Source organism: Vipera berus (assembly GCF_964194415.1).
Source record: "Vipera berus genome assembly, chromosome: 2".
Classification (NCBI taxonomy): domain Eukaryota; kingdom Metazoa; phylum Chordata; class Lepidosauria; order Squamata; family Viperidae; genus Vipera; species Vipera berus.
The window spans coordinates 49,117,665-49,139,497 of record NC_138203.1 but is presented as its reverse complement, the minus strand read 5'-3'; the positions used below and the strand labels follow the sequence as shown (position 1 = coordinate 49,139,497).

Sequence of the window (21,833 nt, the reverse complement as noted above, 5' to 3'; positions counted from 1 at the left end):
AAGCAACTTTAATCCATACTAATCCCTGATGGGGGTACATGGGGTTTTTTTTATAGGCTTGTTTTATTATTTTTGTTTTAACTTGGGCACTGATTTAATTGTCTTTTAATGTTTGTATTGTTATTTATATTTATGCCCTGTGAACCGCCCTGAGTCCCTTTGGGAGAAGGGCGGTATACAAATCTCAATAAATTAAATTAAATTAAATTAAATTAATAGATTTTCAAGAATGTATTTATAGTTATAGTTAAAAATAAAGATGTATTATAGCCAAATAAACTTTTATACACCATTATAAAATGTTATGCTGATATAAATCTATTCTGTGAAAAACAGATAAAATAGTTATGCTTATTTGTTACATTGTAAATTATGAAATAGCATAATCTGTCATAACTAGCTTTCAACATTTCGTTAGTTGCTTCTAATATGTTAAGTGAATCAGTTAACTTTACAATAATACTATTCTATTTTCTTGTGCCTGAGTGAGAGTAAGATATAGGATGCTGTATATCATCAACACTAACTGAAATTACACAGAAATTGTTATTTGTTGAAAAAAAACACCAAGAGATCAAGGCAGCAATTCATAACACAAGTAAAATTTCCATAGCTAATGCATTTTGTCTTTTACACCGCCCTTGTAAATAACGTCTTTGGCATCATGTCCAGCTTAGTAAAGTGTACTTAGCATCTTGAATTGGATGGATTTTTGAATTTTCAAATAATTCTGTAAATTTTGACAAATGGTAGGAAATCTTAGAAAGAGGAAATGCAAGAAAGGATAAATGAAAAAGAGACTCAACTGCATCTTCTGTATTTTGAGATTTTGTCTCTATTAAGTCATATTAAACTTGCTTTGAACATTCTCTCCAGGTTTCATTGATCGGAAAATGTTTGAAGAACCTTGTATATGAACATTATTCATTTTGACAGTTTTAATATATGTGCTCTGATAGTGACAATAAAAACACCTCTGGCTAAATCTAATACTTGGAGGTTATAATTTGAAACAATCAACCTAAATAGTTTACCAGCAGATAGAAAACCATTATCCATTTAAATGTAAGTTTTCATTTAGTTTGGGGGGGGGAGATCCCTTCAGTTGTGGAATAGGACGTTTAGGCACCAGCCGTTGGCCTCAAATTGACAGCTTTTAAAAAAAAACCCTATGAAGAGGCAGCTTCCCATTTTGATCCCTCCCCCTGTTGTTGGACTCCAGTCTAATGTGAACAGGTAGTTCAGCTGCCTCCTTCCCCACCCCACACCTGATCCTCCCAGTTTGATGCCGAACGTGGAGTTTGGCTGCCTCCCCGCCACGTGCCATCACTGTTCGCCCCCTTGCAATGCCAGCAGCCGCACACCATCACTGTTCACCCCCACAACGCCAGCAGGTGCGTGCCATCACCATTCACACATCCCCGCAGTGCTAGCAGCCACATGCCACTGCAGCTCTTGCTCTCTCCCCCAGTTTGCCACTGATCATATTGCATGCTGCACTTCCCACAGCCCCCTCAGTCACCCCCCCAGTGCCATCACTGCCACCCACCACCTGATTGGTTGGGGGCCCTTTGTCCCGTGCAGCCAAAGGCCAGGTCAAATGGTTTCTGGGTGAATGGACGGGTGGAGGGCCAGCTGAGGAGGAAAGCTGGCTGTAAATCAGGTGAGGCGGGTGGCTGGGGGCGAAGGGGGCGTGTCCAAATGTGGTGCCTAAATGTCCTAGACCCCTTCAATTGTGCTAATCCCAAAGCAAAAGTATTTTCTAATTTTAATAAATAAAATTATGCAGTTAGATATGGGGTACAATTTTTAAGAAAGTTGTGCTCCTCCCTTCACTAACCTGAATCTTTTCAAATTCAGGTAACAAGCATGTTCATGGAAATGACTTATCAGCGTCTACAGGTACTTGCAATTTCTGATTGCCTACATTCCACATGTAAATAATATACTTAAATTGAGAGGTAGGCAGCATTTTATTTGTATTTATTTAAGTGTAAGTCACTTATGTGTGAATGTGCAATGCATTTTAAGAGATCACTGCTACACCGATTTCTATATGTTTAAGAAAACATTTAACTTCAACTGAAAACACATCCTTTCCTTAAGAGCTATATTTTAACAAAATTGCTTTACAAACAGTAACTGTATATTCATACCAAAGGCTTTAAAACTCTGCACATTGTAATAATAATAGCATCTAGGATAAATATACCTGAATTTTACAAACAGAGAAGGAGATTGACTAGAGTGATCTTGACAGTTTGATTTCATTCAAGTAGAATTAATATAAAAATTAGCAAAAAAAAAGTAACCACATCATTTTGACTTTCGCCATTAGCTACATCAATATAGATGCATTAGGAGTGAAGTCTTGATGCTTTGTCTACTATCTGTAATAACTGTTATCCACAATGATTTCCCACTTATTTTATCTTAATCCAATTTAGCATTAAAATATGAAATTGCTGTACATTTTAAGGCCACGGAACTCAATGAGGAGGCTTTCAGTGACTTGAAACAAGAAGAAAATTTAGGGAGATTATTTGATATCATTTCATTAATGGAATTTTTGTATGCTTTACTACTTTAAGTATTACTGCTACATAGATATGTATTATCTAGTGAGGTGCCACTATTAGCATTAGAATGCCACTAAGTAAATATTTAGCCTTATGTTATAATGCTACAATGATACTTTTTGTCAATTAATCAGAATAGAGCTGGAAGAGAGCTTGGAGGTCTTCTAGTCCAGGGCTTTTCAACCTTTTCACCCATTGTACCACTTTTAGGATATAGCAACATCCGAGTACCACCAGTCGCCTAGTAAGGCGTCAAAAACTTGATGACCCCCCCAAAAAAAAGGAAAAAAGTGATGTACAGGAAGTCTTCGACTTACAACAGTTTGCTTAGTGACTGTTCGAAGTTACAATGGCACTGAAAAAAATGCCTCCCAAGCCACAGCCGAGCAAGACACTGCCTGCCCTCCCGGCGGTGCTCTTCCTCCTGTCCGAGGTTTTCATTGTTGTGAGCATTTCTGTTGAGGATTGGTAGCGGAGGTGGGGGGTGGGGGTGTTTGGTTTTTATTTCCCCCCCCTTCTGCTGGGTGGTTGCAGCAGGTTTTGGTCACTTCACATGACCCTGGGTCACTGTGACCGTCATAAATATGAATCAGTTGCCCAGCATCTGAATGTAAATCACAAGACCCTGGAGATGCTGCAACATTCCAGCTGATCGGTGCTTCTTCTGGGCTCAGCAGACGTGCTGGGATCAGCGCTGAGCTCCAGCTGGAGCCTGGCGCTGATCCTGGCACTTCCACTGATCCCTGACAGCCCTGCAGCTCCAGCCATCTCTCACTCAGGGTTCTGTGCGGTGCTGCCACCGGTTCAGCTCATTCCCCTCCCCCACTACCACTTTTCTAGGATGGTTGCGTACCACCTGCCAGGTGCCAGTGTGCCACAGGTGGTACCCGTACCACTGGTTGAAAAGCCGTGTTCTAGTCCAACCCGCTGCTCAAGCAGGAGACCCTACCATTTCAGATAGGTGATTGTCTGGTCTTTTCTTAAAAACCTTCAGTGATGAAGCTACCTAGAACTTCTGAAGGCAAGCTGTTTCACTGGTTAATTGTCCTCACTGTTAGGACGTTTCTCTTTAATTCCAGGTTGCTTCTCTCTTTCGTCAGTTTCCAACCATTGTTTCTTGTCCTGCCCTCTAGTGCTTTGGAGAATAGTTAGACCCCCTATTCTTTGTGGCAGACTCTCAAATACTGGAATACTGCTATCATGTCACCCGTTTCTTCTTTTCTTTAGACTAGCCAAAACCAAGTCCTGCAGCCGTTCTTCATATGCTTTAGTCTCCAGGCCTTTGATCATTTTAGTTGCTCTTCTCTGAACTTTTTCCAAAGTCTCAACACCTGACCAAAATAGGTTGCAGTGTTCCAGGTGTGTTCTTACTAGGGTTTTATAAAGTGGTACTTTTCTCCACATTAAATTTCATTAAATTTAATTTCATTAAATTTCAATAGAGCCCATTGTTCAAATTTGTCAAGATCTTTTTGGATCCTGAGCTTGTCTTCTGGGTGTTGGCTATTCCTGCCAGCTTAGTGTCATCTGCAAATTTGATGAGTTCCCCTTCTGTTCTCTCATCTAAGTCATTTATGAAGATATTGAAGTGTACTGGGCCTAAGATGGAACCTTGTGGTACCCCACTGCTTACTTCTCTCCATGGATGTAGTGCCACTGAGGATTACTCTTTGAGTACGGTTTGTTAGCCAGTTACAGATCCATCTGGTAGTGATGCTGTCTATCCCACATTTTTCTAGTTTACCAATAGGCTGTGGTCTACTTTGTCAAAAGACTTGCTGAAGTGTAAGTATATTATGTCTACAGCATTTTGCTGGTCTATTGATTTAGTCACTTTGTCAAAGAATGAAATAAAATTAGTTTGGCATGATCTGTTATTAACAAACCTGTGCTGGCTACTAGTTACAACTTTATTTGTTTCTAGATGTTCACAGAACTGTTTTTTGATTATTCTTTTCCAGTATCTTTCCAGGTATTTATGTTAGGCTGATTGTTCTGTAGTTTCCTGAGTCCGTTTTTCCTTCTTTGAAGATGGGAACCACATCATCATTTTTCCAATCCTCTGGTAGTTAGTTCCCCACTGTTCCAGGATTTTTGAAAGATATGGTACAATGGTTCTGAGATAACATCTGCCAGCTCCTTCAAAACTCTGGGATGTAATCCATCATGTCCAAGTGATTTATATTCATCAAGGTCAGACAGGTGTTCTCTTACCATTTTCTTGCTTATTTTAATTTTTATTTCTAGTCTGTCTTTTATAGTTATGTTTTGGGTAGTTTGGGCTATAGTTTCTTTTTGCGTGAAGACGGATGCAAATAATTAGTTAAGCAGGTCTGCTTTCTCCCTACTGCCTGTTGCTTTCTTGCCATTTTCTCTGTTTTAGCGGACTGACTGTTTCCTTGACCTTGTTCTTGTTATATGTTGTATTATCTTTGACTTTTGTTGCAAGACTTTCTTCGTTCTGAGCCTTTGCTTTCCTGACTTCATCTTTGGGCTATCTGCTGATATTCTACCTTACTTATGTGACTCTCTTTTCATTTTTTGAACTTATCTTTTTTGTCTTTCACTTTATCACAGAGATCTTTGTGATACATACTAGTTTCTTCTCAGATTTCTTGTTCTTTTTCAGTGGTATTGTGTTGGACTAGGCTTTTATGATCATATTGAGTGTTTCCCATGCTTCTTGAGTTGTTTTCTCCTTTAGAATTTTTATCCATGGAATTTTTCTTAGGCTCTCTCTGAGTTTGTTAAAATCAGCTCTTTTAAAGTTTAAGACACTGGTTGGATTATATTCTATTTCTTATGTTTGCATTATATTAAATTTCAATATGACATGGTCACTCTTGTCCAAGGTTCCGGCAACTTCAACTCCCTCTATCATTTCTTCTCTATTAGTAAGAATTAGGTCCAATATAGCTTTTCCTCTAATTCCCCTCCTTTTAAGCTACTTTAAGTAGAATGTTAAGATGTTTTTTAAGATGTGTTTTTTAATGAAATATTTTCTTTATCTAAATTATTAGTAGCAATAGCATTTAGGCTTATATACTGCCCCATAGCACTCTCCGGGCAGTTTACTGTGTAAGCATTATTTGCATATTGCCCCCAACAATCTGGCTCCTCATTTTACCAACCTCGGAAGGATACAAGGCCGAATCAGTCTTGAACCCTGACAGGATGGAACTGCAGCCTGTGGGCAGAGTTTGTCTGCAATACTGGACTTTGACCACTGAGCCACTAGGGCTCGCTCTATCATATGTGGATGGGGGGATTTTAACTTAGCTGATTTTCAGTTTTACCATTATCCATATATTTTAACTTTAGTTTTTTCAGTGGTATGCAAGTGATCAAAAAAAAGCCCCGCACTTGGGCACAATTAGAAAGTTATATGACCTCTTTGACATCACAGCAGGGGGATATCTTCACTTTCAGCAGTAACACTGCTCTGTTTCTTGTTTAAAGGTTACGGATATTAGCATATATGAAGTAGTATTCACTTAGCAATGGTGATTGGAACTGGCAACTCTGTTGCTAAGTGATGCATTAAAGCACATCACATGACCATGCCAACTTAAAACAGTCACAGTTGCTGCCATTAGATTATTCCTGCATATTCACAGCATCTAAGGACTATGTGATTGGCATTTGCAACCTCCTGTCTGCTTCCCCACAGATTTTGCTTGTTGGATGCAGGCAGTGAAGGTGATGACATGACTGCAGGACATTGCAGTGTCATAACTGTGAGCCTTTTGCCAAGTACCCAGCATGTGATCACTTGACAAGGATGCTGTGGCTGCCCAACTATAGCCACCCTCAGTCACCTTTGTTCAGGCTCTTGTAATTTTGCAAAGTCACTGAATGAACGTCATTTATCAAAAGACTTAAAGTATCTTTTTAATGCATGAGATGAGACTCAATAAAAGATTTTGTTTTATGTTTGCTGAGTATAAATGGGTTCTTAATATTTTTGTCTTAGAGAAAAACACTCATTTAAACTACACGTTAGCTAAAAAGATTTTTGATTGCTGCATAAAACATACAAGATAACATTATTTTCACCATATTTTTCTTATAATTTGGTTATAAGCTTTTAAAACATTTCTGTAGTTACCTTGCTTTATCTGTAAGAGTTATTATTGCTTCTGACTTTTTTAAACATTAGGCCTTGCAAATTGGAATTTAACCTACTTAAAAGCCAAAATATTTGCAACTCTTCAGAGTAGAAAGACAATGAGCATCTGTATATTTCCTAAGAAGTAGCTTTTTTCTCTCAAAAACTGGCACCGGGACATAGATCACATTTTAGGAAATACTGTTTTATAGTTTTGTGTGTATTCTGATATAGCCGCAGTTTCTATAGCTTGCATTGTTAGAAATGACTTTATAACAACTGGAAGAAAGGCATATTAATTTGGAGTTAAGTCTGAACTTGATACAGTAAACTCTTAAGACACTATTTTCAGAGGCAAAAGTAAATGTGGGCAAAATTCAGAATATCCTTTACTAGCTTTTACATAATCAGGTAAGAAATGGTTGAACTTTCTATTGAACTTGATTGAACTTTTCTATTTCATCCCAGTAAATAATGTATTTGGCTAACACCTCACATTTATTCCACTGGCAATTAAACATGAATAATGTAGGCTTTCTTTAACCCCTAGAAAGTAATGCTAGGAAAAGTGTCCAAATAATCCATAGCTTTTGCTTTTGAACTTTCAGTGTGAGTGTGTGTGTGTGTGTGTGTTTTAATACTACTTTATAACGTCTTGGGGTAAGGCCACACTTGGAATACTGCAGGGGTGTCAAACTCAATTTCATTGAGGGCCACATCAGCATTGTGGTTGTCCTCAAGGGGCCAGGTGGATATGGCCAAGGTGGGCGTGGCCTACTGGGTGGGCGTGGCTAGAGTGCGTATGGCCTAATGGGTGGGCATGGCCAGCTCTACATTGTTCACATCAAGGGTGCCTATGGGGGCCTGGGCAGGAGTGGGACAGATCTGAGGGTCTCTGGCAGAAGGAGGGTCTCTGGGCCAGGGCCAAGGCAGTGGGGGCCGTTCCCTCACTGTTTCCAGGATGGCTTCGCGGGCCACATGAAACCACTTCGCGGGCCGGATTCGGCCCCCGGGACTTGTGTTTGACATGTCTGGAATACTGGATGCAGGTCACCACGATGTAAAAAAAAAATGATGAGACTCTAGAAAGAGTACCAAGAAGAGCAACAAAGATGATTAGGGGACTGGAGACTAAAACATATAAGGAACAGTTGCTGGAATTGGGTATGTCTAGTTTAATGAAGAGAGGGGTGACATGATAGCAGTGTTTCAATATCTCAGGGGCTGCCACAAAGAAGAGGGAGTCAAGCTATTCTCCAAAGCACCTGAAGGCAGAACAAGAAGCAATGGATGGAAACTAACCAAGGAGAGAAGCAACCTAGAACTAAGGAGAAATTTCCTGACAGAACAATTAACCAGTGGAACCACCTGCCTCCAACACTGGAAGTTTTTAAGAAGAGACTGGACAACCATTTGTCTGACATGGTATAGGGTTTCCTGTCTAAGCAGAGAGTTGGGCTAGAAGACCTCCAAGGTCCCTTTCAACTCTATTAGTGGTGGTGGTGGTGTGTGTGTGTGTGTGTGTGTGTGAGAGAGAGAGAGAGAGAGAGAGAGAGAGAGAGAGAGGGAGGGTGTAAGTGTGTATTCAAACTGCAACTAGTTTCTCAATTCTTTTCATGTATTCACTTTCCCATGATTGTGTCTACATCAGTGTTGTGTGCACAAGGGCATTTAAATATTTATCAGTTTCTTTTCATTTTGTGCAGAAGGCAGAAGAATCAGGCAAATGAAAAACAAGACATGTCTAACTGGAAACAGAAACATTGGCCCAACTATATAAAAGTGGTACATGGCACTGTTTAAATTCTTACTGTGCAACATATGGAAGCTATAATATCAAAGATTTGTTTGATTAATAAACTTAGCAATGAAGTAACAATTATCTAACACTGTTGTTTGTGGTTTTTATCTTAGTTTGCCATATACAAACTACAAAGCCAAATTGAATGTAAATGTTAGAGTATAGCTTAGTTTAATTTATTACACTTGTCAAAGATTAAGAAAATGTAATTCAAAAGTGCTTAGAAGGTTGCATTTTCAAAGTGTGTACTTTCTCACTCTGAACAATGTTCAAACTTACTTTATTAGATTTTTGTATGAGGGTTTCTTAGTTTTACAAGCTAGACTCCTGGTAATCTAGGTCTTGTTTTTTATTTGATTATTTGTTCATTTGTTGTGTGCATGGGCAAAGAGGCAAAAGACATATGTATACTAAGATATTATAGTAAATGTCATTTTTATTTCATTGATTTTTTTAAACAGAAGCTGCTGTCCTAGTCATTTTATGTACTATGCTATGATGGTTTTGAATGTGTTGCTTTCATTGTAAACAATCATGTTTATAAGCTGCCATCAAAAGAATGGCAACAAAATATATCTTTAAAAATCTATGATAGGAAATTGGAGTACTGAATTCACTATATTTTCATGTATCGTGTTTAAAAATCATGGAAGTTATCAGTTTAGATTTTCTGTGCAGTGGTAACCAACTAATATGAATTGAGAGGCATAAAGTGTTTCATTCTGGATTCCCTCAAGCTAAATGAATTAAAGTAGTAACTTTCTTATTTAATTACTAAGTTATCTGAACTTTGAAAATGTTCTTATAAAGGGACTTTCATTAGATAGGCAAAGAATGTTTTATTAAATGCTTAGATAATTACAATAATTATTTATTTTAATTTATTAACCCAGCAAAGTGAGATTCTGCCAGATGTTTGAACAACTTCAATGAAATACAGTAAAACCTTGAATTAACAGATGGGGAAAACGATGTGTGTTAAATCCAAAAATCGATTAAATTCAAATTTCTCAATGACATTATAAAGGCTATTATGTATTTATGTTTATATTTATGCCATTGACAAAGTGATGTAAAAAAGTCAGTTATGAGAAAGGACATAAATGAATAAATGGAGCTTATGGAAGAACAGATCATTAATTATATTGTCAAAATTGGTTACAATTTTTCTAAGAACAAAAACCTTAGAATTTAGCTTGGTACAGTCAGCTGAGGAATTCTCCGAGTTGAAGTCCACAAGTCTTAAACAACACCGTTGATGTATATATATTCTTAAGAACTGCCAAGCGCTTTTTAATTAATGGATAGAATATCATCCCAGTATCTTCTCAGAGACAGAATAAATTCACTAGGCCATTCCCTATGCTCTCTGATCCATTATTGAATATGAAATTGGCATCTGTTCACCAAGTTTGGCAATCTGTTCATACAGTATAAACTTGTGATCTGATAAATGCAAATTTGATTGAAATTGTAACTAGTGGAAACAAGATGAAAATCAAGCCTTTTCCAACTTGCCTTCTTCCAAATATGTTAAACTGAAATTCCATAATTCTAACTAGTGTGGAAATTATGGTTGCAATTTGAGAAAATGCAAAATATTCTATCCCTGATATATGGAACTGTTCTTTATCTCATAGACAGTTATTCTGCATAGGTTTGCCTTGGCTATCAGCTTGCTGGTGACCATTCTCTCCATAGATATTCTAATGATTTTCTGAAAAGTTATGAACTAGATCAGGGCTATCAAACTGCCGGCCTGCGGGCTGGATGCGTTATGCTGAAACCGCACCCACCTCATTACCGGCAATGGAAAAAAAGTCGCAAAACGCTGTGACATGTCACATGATGTCGCGAGTTTGACACCCCTGAGCTAGATAGTAGTGGCTGCTTTACTATTCACATAAGCATTCATGGTGGAGTGTGCTTTTCTCCTGAGCAATAATTACACTGATCAATGACTGAAATAAAGATTTGACTTAATGAGCAATAAAACAGAGACGGTTGTTACTTAAAAATGTGGAAAACTGAAAGAAAAATGTCTCTACGTGTGGCATTTAAAAAGATGACATTATTTATATATACCTCCTTAGTGTTGGATTATTGAAGCCGCTATTTTTATGGTCCAATTTCAAGTTACAACTACAAGTAATTGAAAAAAAAATGCTATAATTCATGACAATGTCACACTGTTACTAAAGCAATTGAAGTTGGAATAGACAGCTACCCACCTTAATAAAATACACTGAAGTTAATTAACAAAGTTTATACTATAATTTCTCATAATTTAATTAATTTTTACTATAGAACTTTGTTAACGTCATGTATATATTTTCGTTCATGTATTTTTCTAGACTGCTCTGGCACATCTAGAGTCTCTTGCAATTGATGTTGAGCAGGCTCATCCACCAGCTAGTAAAGAGAGCATAGATTGCCTGCCACAAATTATTATTACAGAAGATCACAATGGTAAGGATAAATGACATACTCACTGTTCTGGTCAAATAACTTTATATAATCTAATAGTATGATATGTTATTTAACATTTATAACTTAATTTGGTTTAAAACTTGTAATGTATTAATAACCATCTCACCATAATTTTTAATAACCTAATTCTACATTTGTATACTAATGCACATTTTTTTCCTAAGCTGTAGGGCAAGAGCAGTGTTGTGCTATTTGCTGTAGTGAGTACATCAAAGAAGAAATTGTAACAGAGCTTCCATGTCGCCACTTCTTTCACGTGACATGCATAACGCTTTGGTTACAAAAGGTACGTATTATGTTAATACATTAATGTTGCTTTAAAATTAGGGTTTTTTCAATAAATATTATGTCTATATCTAATTTATGTCTGTCTGTCTATATCTATCTATCTCTATACCAAAATCTTCCAGTGTTGGAGCATTCATAGCTTTTGGAGACAGGTTGTTCACTGATTAATTGTATTTGGGCAAAGGCTCTCCTAGCCACAGTTAAGTCCAAGAGAACCTTCAGATTGTGCACCATCTCTACTGGTGGAGTGTAATTGTAATCTCAGGCTGAGTTAAAGATGGCAAATCACTAGATGGGGAAAGGGCAAAACCCACAGCCATTGAGTCTTGTCAGGGTTGAACTGAACCTGGTTCATCTTTTTTATATCTGTATAGGCTTAAGGCACTGAGAAATATCCATTGATTTTACTACTTAAGATCAGTGATTTAATTCAGTTCAATCTTGGTTGGAAACACATCAACAGTAGCACTCCATATTGATGTGCATGACTGTGATTAGCTGTATTGGTATGGTACCTCACAAGGTTGCTGTTGTGGGGAAAATAGGAGGAGAAAGGTGTGCTAGATACATTGGCCGCCTTGAATTATTTGTAAATAATTAAGCAGTTTACAAATAAATAAAATTTTAAAACATTAAAAATAAATTTAATATTTCCTAGCCATGGGCAAAGCATTTGAAAAGGTGCTTTGCAAAAGAAGTTTTATGAGCAAAGCACTATCCTTGAAGAGTTAAATGATTTCTCAAAGGTTTAAGATTCCATGCTATGGATCACTATGAAAGAGACTGGAAATTTCCATTAAGTACCAGGCAATTAAATACCGTATTTTCCGGCGTATAAGACGACCCGGCGTATAAGACGGCCCCCTACTTTTAAGAAGTTTTTCAAGGTTTTTTGTCTTATACGCCGGAAAATACTTACATGCCCTGCCCTCCCTGTCCGTCGCAGAGGAGGCGAAGGCCCGACTGGCCCCGCCGGCCCTCCCGCTGCTCCCGCGCTTCTGCCGGCCCCCGAGGTGCAGCGTTTCCCAGGCGGCAGGCAGCGCCGGAGGGCAGCCGCCACCCCGCCACGGCCGGCGCCCCTCCTGCTTCCCCCCCCAGGCCTTGAACTTCTCCCATTTGGCGCAGGGCGGGGCAGCCCAGCGGCCGCACTCTCTTAGGCAAGGCCGGCCCCTCGAATCAGGCGCGCATAGCTGACCTACCACCAGCCCCAGTACCTGCTGCTGCGGCTGGCTAAAGAGCCGGCCTACACGGTACCAAAATCCTTCTTGGGCCCAAGGCGCGCACAGGCGCCTCTCCCTCTACGCAAGGCAAAGCCGGGTGCGAAAAGCGACAGCGCGCAGGCGCCGTTGAGCCAGCCATTTGACGCAGCTTCCGGTCCGCCTGTACGTAAGTAAGTCTAGGAACAGAACCGGGCCGTAGAGTTATGTTTCTGTTGCGATCTGGAGCGGAGGGTTTGTACGGCTGACCTGCTGCAGGGGGGCAAGAAAGATCCCACGTAAGATGCGCGAGAGGCGTAACGGTCGTACGAACGAGCCGTCTCTTTACCTGCTTCTAGTGCGGAAAGTATAACCGGGCGAGATCCATCGGTTTGCTCAGCGAGCCACTGAGGTTGCTGCTCCTTTCTTGGTGTATGTGCGTTTCGACAGGGCAACTAAAGCCAGCGGGGTTGCCCACAAAGAATAATTCACAAGAAAAAAAAGGCGGCAGATGGGCCATTAGCATTCCTAATGACGTTGATTTAAAAAAGGAAATCCCAAAAGCGGATTTTTTGGGATACCTGGACGGGAGTCGGCAGGGAAGTCCTGCGTGCGTGCGCGTGTGCAGGACTGCCCTGCCGGCTCCCGCCAGACGCCACCCACTGATTTTCCGGGGTATAAGACGACTGGGAGTATAAGACGACCCCCCAACTTTTGAGGTGATTTTCAGGGGTTAAAAAGTCGTCTTATACGCCGGAAAATACGGTAGATCTTCATATGCCCTAATAAGTGAATACTGTTAATAACGCTCAGACTTCCTAGTAAATAGTTTCAAATTGATAGTTACCCAGTGTAGAGAATTTACAGTCGCTTCTAGATCTCACAGCACTTCTGAAGAGTTTTATTTTAATAAACCATAATTAAGCCAATTGTTTTAACTGTGTGTTAAGTCTTTAATTTAATTTAATAATATTTATATACCTCCCTTCTCCCTGAGGACTCAGGGCGGTTCACAGGGCAGAATAAAATACTAAATACAAACATTAAAAAGAGATTAAATGATTGCCCAAGTTAAAACAATTGGAATACAATTCTAAAAACCCCAAGATAAAATTAAGACACCAAAGAATAAAACAACCCCACCAATCCCCATCAGGCTAGGCTGGCTTGTACAAACAGAAACGTCTTGAGATCGCGACGAAAGGAGCGAAGATCGGGCGCCATCCGGAGCTCTACCGGTAGCTGATTCCACAGCTCCGGAGCGCCCACAGAGAAGGATCTCCCCCTGGGGGCCACCAATCGACATTCTCTGATCGGTGGCACCCTGAGGAGGCCCTCTCTGTGGGAACGCACAGGGCGCAGGGAGCTTGATGCCGGCAGCAGATGTTCCCTAAGGTACTCCGGCCCCATGCCATGGAGGGCTTTGAACACCGTTACCAGTACCTTGAATCTCACCCGGAAGACAACTGGCAACCAATGCAGCTCACGGAGCAGAGGTGTAACGTGGGAGTATCGGGAGACTCCCAACACAACTCTCGCGGCTGCATTCTGTACCAGTTGGAGCTTCCGGGTGGTCCCCAAGGGCAGCCCCATGTAGAGAGCGTTGCAGTAGTCCAGACGAGAGGACACGAGCGCATGAGTGACCGTGCACAAATCATCCCGGCTAAGATAGGGCCGCAACTGGCGCACCAGGCGAACCTGGGCGAAGGCCCCCCTAGTCACAGCTCCTATACTGTATGGTCTTCCAAGGTGAGCCGTGAATCTAGGAGGACTCCCAAGTTGCGAGCCCTATCTACGGGGGGTAATAGTTCACCCCCCATAGCCAGAGGTGGAATGTCCGAATAAACCCGGGATGAAGGTATGCAAAGCCACTCGGTCTTGTCGGGGTTGAGTTGAAGTCTGTTCCTCCCCATCCAGACCCGAACCGCCTCCAGGCAACGGGACATCACGTTGAGGGCATCACTGGGGTGGTTTGGGGTCGAAAGGAAAAGTTGGGTATCATCAGCGTACTGATGATACCCAACTCCAAAGCCACGAATGATCTCACCCAGCGGTTTCATGTAGATGTTGAACAGGAGAGGCGAGAGGACCGACCCCTGAGGAACTCCACAAATGAGAGACCTCGCGGTCGACCTCTGCCCTCCTGCCAACACCGACTGCGAACGTCCCTGGAGATAGGAGGAGAACCACTGTAAGACTGTGCCTCCCACTCCCAGTCCCCTGAGACGCCGCAGCAAGATACCATGGTCGATGGTATCGAAAGCCGCCGAGAGGTCTAATAGGACTAGAACAGAGGAATATCCCCTGTCCCAAGCCCTCCAGAGATCATTCACCAGCGCGACCAATGCCGTCTCCGTGCTGTGCCCGGGCCTGAAACCCGATTGGTACGGGTCTAGATAATCCGCTTCATCCAGGACCAGAGGGAGCTGATGCGCCACCACACTCTCAACAACCTTCGCAAGAAAGCGAAGGTTGGAGACAGGACGAAAGTTGTTCAATACAGCTGGGTCCAAGGCAGGCTTCTTGAGGAGAGGCCTCACCACCGCCTCCTTCAAGACGGCGGGGAAGCTACCCTCACTCAGAGAAGCCGATATAACTGCCTGGAACCAGCTGCGTGTCCTCTCCCGGGCTGCATAGACCAGCCAGGAAGGGCACGGGTCCAATAAACATGTGGTGGTGCTCAGCCTCCCCATGATCCTGTCCACTTCCTCCGGAGTCACAGAATCAAACTCCTCCCAGGTGATATCGACAAGACCGCCCGCGTCCTGAACGTCAGACTCTGCCCAGTCAGAGTCCAGACCGGTCCGAATCCGAGCGATTTTGTCCGACAGATGTTGGTTAAACTCCTCGGCACGACCCTGCAAGGGATCCTCCCTCACCTCCTGATTTAGGAGGGAGCGAGTCACCCTAAACAGGGCGGCCGGGCGATTATCTGCGGACGCGATAAGGGTGGCGAAGTGGTTAGACCTCGCCTCCCTTATCGCAGCGAGATAAGACCTAATGTAGGCTCTTAGTCGCAATCGGTCGGATTCGGATCGGCTGGACCTCCAACCGCTCTCTAGGCCCCGTCTCCGACGCTTCATCTCCCGGAGCTCCGCAGAGAACCATGGAACGGGCAAGGTGGCTGGATTATCACATGAACTTAAAAATTACAGAAATCCCTGCTGTGTTTATCAGTTGTGAATTAATCTCATTCCGTGGATTTATATATATTTTAAAGAGCTATGGGGAAATGAATTAGGTTTCACATAGAGATTGCCATTTGATCAGAAAATATCTGAATTTAATTGAAGTGTACTTGCCTGCTTCCTAGGATAATATATGGTATACGTTAAACACGTGGATCTTATGTTGTGTCTAATACTAAGAACTTTATTAAAATATCAAATGATATTGGGGTTCTGTATATCATATAACATGGAAAGCAAAAGGAGAAGGGGATGGCAGAAGATGAGATGATTAGTGTCATTGATGCAGTGAACATGAATTGTCCAGGAGGCAATGGAGGACAGGGGAGACTGGCATGCTCCCCTCTCCATGGGGTCGTGAAGAGTCAGTCTTGGCTTAGTGATTGAACAACAATCTCACATAACACACATTCTCTTGTATGTAATTAAAATTAATACTCTCAAAAAATAGTATTTATTTATACGATAGAAACCATTATGAAGCTGACATGAGCATTTTAAAGGAGGCAACATAAAGATGTGAACCTAAACTTTATCCTTTGCTTAAAAATCTTCTACATATTCCACCAAATTTTTATCCAAAAAGCCTTGATCTCCACATCTCCAACATTTTGGCTGATAGTCCGGATACATACTTGCAAATTTTGTTCGCAAATTTTTTGTTTTTGTTTTTGTTTTTCTTTGTTGGGGATAATTGCGGACGTTACGGTTGTGGACACTAATTATGTGAAATTTAATTACGGCAGCAAGACTTTTGATAGCTCAGTAATGGAAGAAAGAGGAACTGCCGATTATAGGAGAGTGACTTCAAAGATTTTTGATCTGGCAGAGATGGTGTAGATTTTGGCCTAAGATTTTTCGCAAGAACGTTATATTATGGAATGGAGAAAATGGATTTATAGGGTTAAGAAGTTTCATGTAGCATTTGAATAAGTCTTCTTTCTTTTCTTCTTCTTTTTTCCTATTTTTGTTTTTCTATATATATTTAATATATATATATATATATTATCCTATATAAGCTAGAGAGTGATGGATTTTAGAGTTTATGGATGTTAGTATATGGTTGTTTATGATTGTTTTTTTTTATATACCTTGTACTTAGCTCTGGGAAGTCGGGGGGGGGGAGGGGGGGAGGGGGGAGAGGTAGGGGGGGAGGGAGAAGGGAGGGGGAGGGGGGATTTTTAAAGGAAAAATTGTATGTTAAAACTTTTTAATAAAAAAAAAAAAGATGTGAACCTATGTCTTTTTAGCTTTTTTTTGCTCTCTCTAATTTGCAGTTTTTCCCTAAATATATTTCGAGACTGTACATTTGATTACTCTTGAATTCCTGACCTGAACAGTATTTAAACAGTGATGTTTTCTCTTGCCTAGTCTGGAACGTGTCCTGTGTGCCGCCATGTGCTTGCCCCTGGGCTTTCGGAGACAGCCGCTCCCATATTCACCTTCCTGCCCGACCAGGATTATACTATAGTCCAGAGTGCCTCGGGAACACAATAAAGGAATACCTGAACAAGAATTTAGCCCATCACATTGTACTGTAAAGTTCTTTTATTTAATGATAACATGAAACTGGTTTTGTGTGTGCGCCTGTGTATGTGGCATACTGTACACACATACACAAAAACATGTAGAAATTCCAACACAAGAATATACGAGCTTACAAAATGGTTTAGAATTATAATAAGAATAACAGACTGAAAAACAAAAAGGTTGCACTAGTTTTCTGCCGTAAACTTACTGCTCTTAACTAATGTGTCATGGTAATTATTCAGTTTGTCTTGAAAAATGATCATTAATGTGGCACCTATAGTCAAAATAATGCAGCTGCAGTGCAGTTGGAGCTTACACAAGTTATGCATATGATATGTTTTGCTTAATATAATTTTAGAGGCTGAGATTATTTCTTTTAAAATAGTGCCACTTAATTACTTTGTATATAATTCATATTTGCATCAAATGTGAAGATGTTCTGTGATAACATCAGTAGCATAATTTGGTTTCACTGAAAATAAACAGCATATAATCAAACCCTGTGATTTCATCATGACCTCAGTGTGCATAAGAGTGTTTGTGACTAGTACAAAATAGGTTTAATTTGAATTATTTTATACAATTCAAAATCTGCACTTTCACCTTCCCATTATAAGAATTGAGGAAACAGCAACAGAATTATAGAAGGCTTATATAGAGAACTAAATGGCTTGATACTAGAAGACTGAGCAACAGCCTTTCATTGGAGCGACAGGAATTCAAATCAGGATAGGCACATTTTAATAAGTACAAGTATTGCAAAGCTATAATATCCATGTAATACTGTTACACAATGGAAATCGGATGACCCATTATTAGAGCACAAAAATATCCTCACAGTGCAGTTTCTTAATGTATTTAGTTTCTGCCTTCTTATAGTATTGTTTTGAGTGAAACTGCAGTTCATTTCAGTAAAATACTTAGACAAAGTTCTATCCTCTTATTAACTGTATTCACTATTATATATTACAGAGAGATGAATAAAAAAAAGTTTTCGAGTGTTAGAAATTAGTTTCTTATAATTAAATCGAGATAAGGCATACATTAAATGGAGATATGGTGTAGGTTATTTTATTGTACAATGTCATAACATATGCTTTCAGAGGCCCTACCCAGGTCTTTTTCAATTAATTTAATATTAGCTGGATTGAGCCTTTATAGAAAAAGAATCTATTTAATGACTGCAGTTTTTTTCTTCTTAACTGTAGTTAGAATCTATTCTCCGTTTTCAGGAAAAATACATTTTGTAATAAAACAAGCACAGTAGAGGATTGTGGGGGTGGAAATCAGTGAGGGAATAATCCAAAGTTTTACCCAGAATGCCATCAGCTAACAATTTCTAGAGTAGAACAGAAAAACAGTTGGGCTCCATTTCAAAATGGAATAGACTAATTATTATTAAGACTTCCAGAGCATTATAGCACTCCCACTCCTGCAAATTCTTGCATTGCTGAAGACACAACCTTACCATTTTTTTCAGGACTAAAGGAAAAGGAAATTATGTTCTCAGTTGCCTAGTTACAAGATGTTTTCTTTCATCTTTTCTAAAAAGACCAGGTAAAAAATACATAAGACTATTTGGTGTGGAAAAACAAACTTTTAAGATGAATTCCTTTTTTAACCACGGAAGACAAGGTTCCTCTGGCTTCTTGGTGACGTAAATATATCATGACAAAAATTGGACATTTTCTCAGCAATATAAAAGATGCTTCTTGAGAACTAAATTTCATAGACTTCCTGAATAAACAGGCATTCTGCAATTAAACTATATTGCAACTGAGTTTTTGTACAACTATATAATCTAGGGGCATGATCAAAATATATGAGCATATAGCTCTCATATCTTCTGTATTGCAGAAATATAGCTGCAGAGAACTATATTCTGCTGTTTCCTTTCTCCCCTCATTACTAAGCAGGCTTATATGCTTTATTGCTTTAACATCTGATACATTCCAATATTGAAACAAGTAACTTTAAACAGCATTATGGCCATGGTTAATTAAGCTGTAACTACTTATAATCTGAGGAGTAATCATACAGCAGATTCCATGTTGTATTGTTTCTTTCAATTTGAGGACATAAAGTCTGTAAGGAACTGCAAAGCGAAGCAAAAAAAGCTTTTCTTTAGACTTCATAGGATTTAAATACAAGATTGATCCTAGCACCTGTGACAAGCTCTTAGTCCACAAATCTCATGGAAAACTCAGTAAATAGAGTTACTGTGTCATTCAAAATGTTAATTTTCCACCCTGCATTTTGGCTTCTCTTACATGCAGAGCATCTGAACAGCCATTCAAACAGTACCATATCTATAGAAACAGAAACAGAATGTAAGGTAATGACTGCCATGAGCATATGGCAACAAATGTTATGCTCCTCTCTGGCCACACAAACAGAGAAAGAACACATATATGCAAGGCAAAGTGAAGCAAATAAAGTCGGTAGTGTTAGAAAGTGAAAAAGCAGTGTTAGTAGCCATAGATTTTAGGGTATCCTCTTGTCCATCAGGAGATTTCATCTCTACAAAATGTCTGAAACTGTCAGCTAATCCTAATCATATACACCTGGAAGCTACATTGAGAAGAAAAGTTTGTAATTCTCCCCATTCTTGGAAGAAAGGTTCTATACAATCAAGATTTCAGCAATTTGAATTGGGGTGCTGAAAACTGTCGGGGAAAGTAATGCAACTATTAGATGTTGAGTGCTCAACAAATAGCTTTTAGCAGTCAATGAATAAGTCCACCAATCTAAGCTGATTCAGACCAATAGGAACTATTCATTCTTTCTAAATCTAAATTATTTAGGATTGTGTGCTCTATTAGTTTTTTCTTTTATTGTCCTAATGCCATCAGTTTTATTTCCTAGAAAACTTTCTGGATAATAGCCTTTTGGATGATGTCTACATAAACTTACAATATGTTGCCGTTCATAAATATTGAAGTAAGTCCCAAATACTGCAAGCAGTATTTTTCTGTACAGAAATCCCTTGGCATGCTGGTTTTGGCAGCAGGTAAGCTGCCTTTCCTCTGTTGTCTATAAAACTTTTTGACCACTGGCTCCCTTTTCATTAGAAATTAATTTTCTCTTGGCCTCTTAAAACTGTTGTTCACAGCTTTGATATTTCAGTACAGTGTCATTTCATCCATATTTGAATTTGAGAGTTTTAGCCTTTTCTGTCTTTAGGATTAGAAATTTATTAATGTTAAGTAGGACAAGGATGGGCATTCTCAGACCATACCATGCCTGATATCCACAGTGGGTAGAGTTGAACATTTTGGATGTATTCCTATTATTACCAGAGGTATAGCCCACCTTTCCTTTACAAGCTTAAAGTGACATGTATAGCACTCTGCAACCTTGCAAAATATGTTAGGCTAAGGGAGAAGGAGGTGCTCAAGGTCACCTATGGGGTCTTCACAGCTAAGATTGGATTGGATTAGATCAACTTAATCAGGATGCCACATGGGTTTTATTGTTTGAACAGATGCCTCAGATTTGTAGACTAAAGGCCCTATAGAGATGTTTAAGGGACACGGTGGCTCAGTGGGTTAGGACGCTGAGTCTGTCGATCAGAAGGTCGGCAGTTTGGCGGGTCGAATCCCGAATGCCGTGTAACAGAGTGAGCCCCTGTTACTCATCGCAGCTTCTGCCAACCTAGCAGTTCGAAAGCACGTAAAAGTGCAAGTAGAAAAATAGGGACCACTCCGGTGGGAAGGTAACAGTGTTCCGTGCGCCTTTGGCGTCTAGTCATGCCGGCCACATGACCACGGAGACATCCTTGGACAAGCGCTGGCTCTTCGGCTTTGAGCCCCTAGAGTCGGAAACAACTAGCACACATGTACGGGGGAACCTTTACCTTTACCTTAGAGATGTTTAAATCATAGCCTTCCTCCAATTAAAATAAAGATAACAATTGAGCACAACAGATATACTCTCCTGCAAGACGCTACCAGTTTCACCCTTTAAATCCTAGTACACACACCTCCATTCTAGTTACATCAATCACTAACTACAATCCCTTTAAGCTCATTGAAGGATCTAACCTCTTTGCAATTGCTTCTCCAGCTTTAACAGTTGCAAAACCTTGTGCTATGATGTTACCGTGTAAACTAAAACCATTTTCTCTGTGTGGAATTGAACTACTTTCTCCATGCTTTCTGGTTGTGTATAAAAAATAAATTGTTTCTCTGTTTGAATATTATTTGTCTGACTTAATTCTTCCCATTGCTTGTTAATGTAGAAAGTGAAGCTGAATTAGTTTTCTTTTACTATTTCTATTTCCCAAAGTGCAAAATGAACAGAGTATAAATTAAATGTGGTTTGTATTGCACTGCATTAAAAACTTCCATCTCTTTGGCTTATGAATAATAAACACATTTGCACAATAATCTCTAGCAATGGCATCAGAGTAATGCATGGGAACCACTAGAAAAGGAGGTGAACTTCCTCCGTTTTACGTCACATTAGGATCCAAGCCATCAGGTCTACAAGAAAATGCTTATCACTTCAGTATAAGAAAGAACAATAGGGAGGTGACAAGTTCCCCATATAAAGTGGCTTCTCCAGTTCTATTCTAGCCTTGTAGAAATATCCCAGAGTGTAGTTAATGAAACTATACTGGTAGGATTCCAGGCTACAGATTCCATTAGATCC

The 21,833-nt window shown here is 39.9% G+C and overlaps 1 protein-coding gene across 10 annotated transcripts in view; it reads left to right on the top strand.

Moving 5' to 3' along the window:
• Window positions 1-17,676, top strand: part of PJA2 (praja ring finger ubiquitin ligase 2) — a 62,109-nt gene extending 44,433 nt beyond the window's left edge. For 5 of the 10 annotated variants that reach the window (XM_081319353.1, XM_081319350.1, XM_081319355.1 and 2 more), the window contains 4 exons: window positions 1,861-1,902; window positions 10,843-10,957; window positions 11,143-11,264; window positions 17,022-17,676. In XM_081319353.1, coding sequence (XP_081175479.1) covers window positions 1,861-1,902; window positions 10,843-10,957; window positions 11,143-11,264; window positions 17,022-17,147 — 405 coding nt within the window. In that variant the 3' untranslated portion in view covers window positions 17,148-17,676. Of the gene's footprint in view, window positions 1-1,860; window positions 1,962-8,393; window positions 8,473-10,842; window positions 10,958-11,142; window positions 11,265-17,021 lie in introns of those variants that run through there. The other 5 variants (XR_014025302.1, XR_014025304.1, XR_014025305.1 and 2 more) reach the window with 5 other exon arrangements.
• The last annotated feature ends 4,157 nt before the right edge of the window (window positions 17,677-21,833 follow it).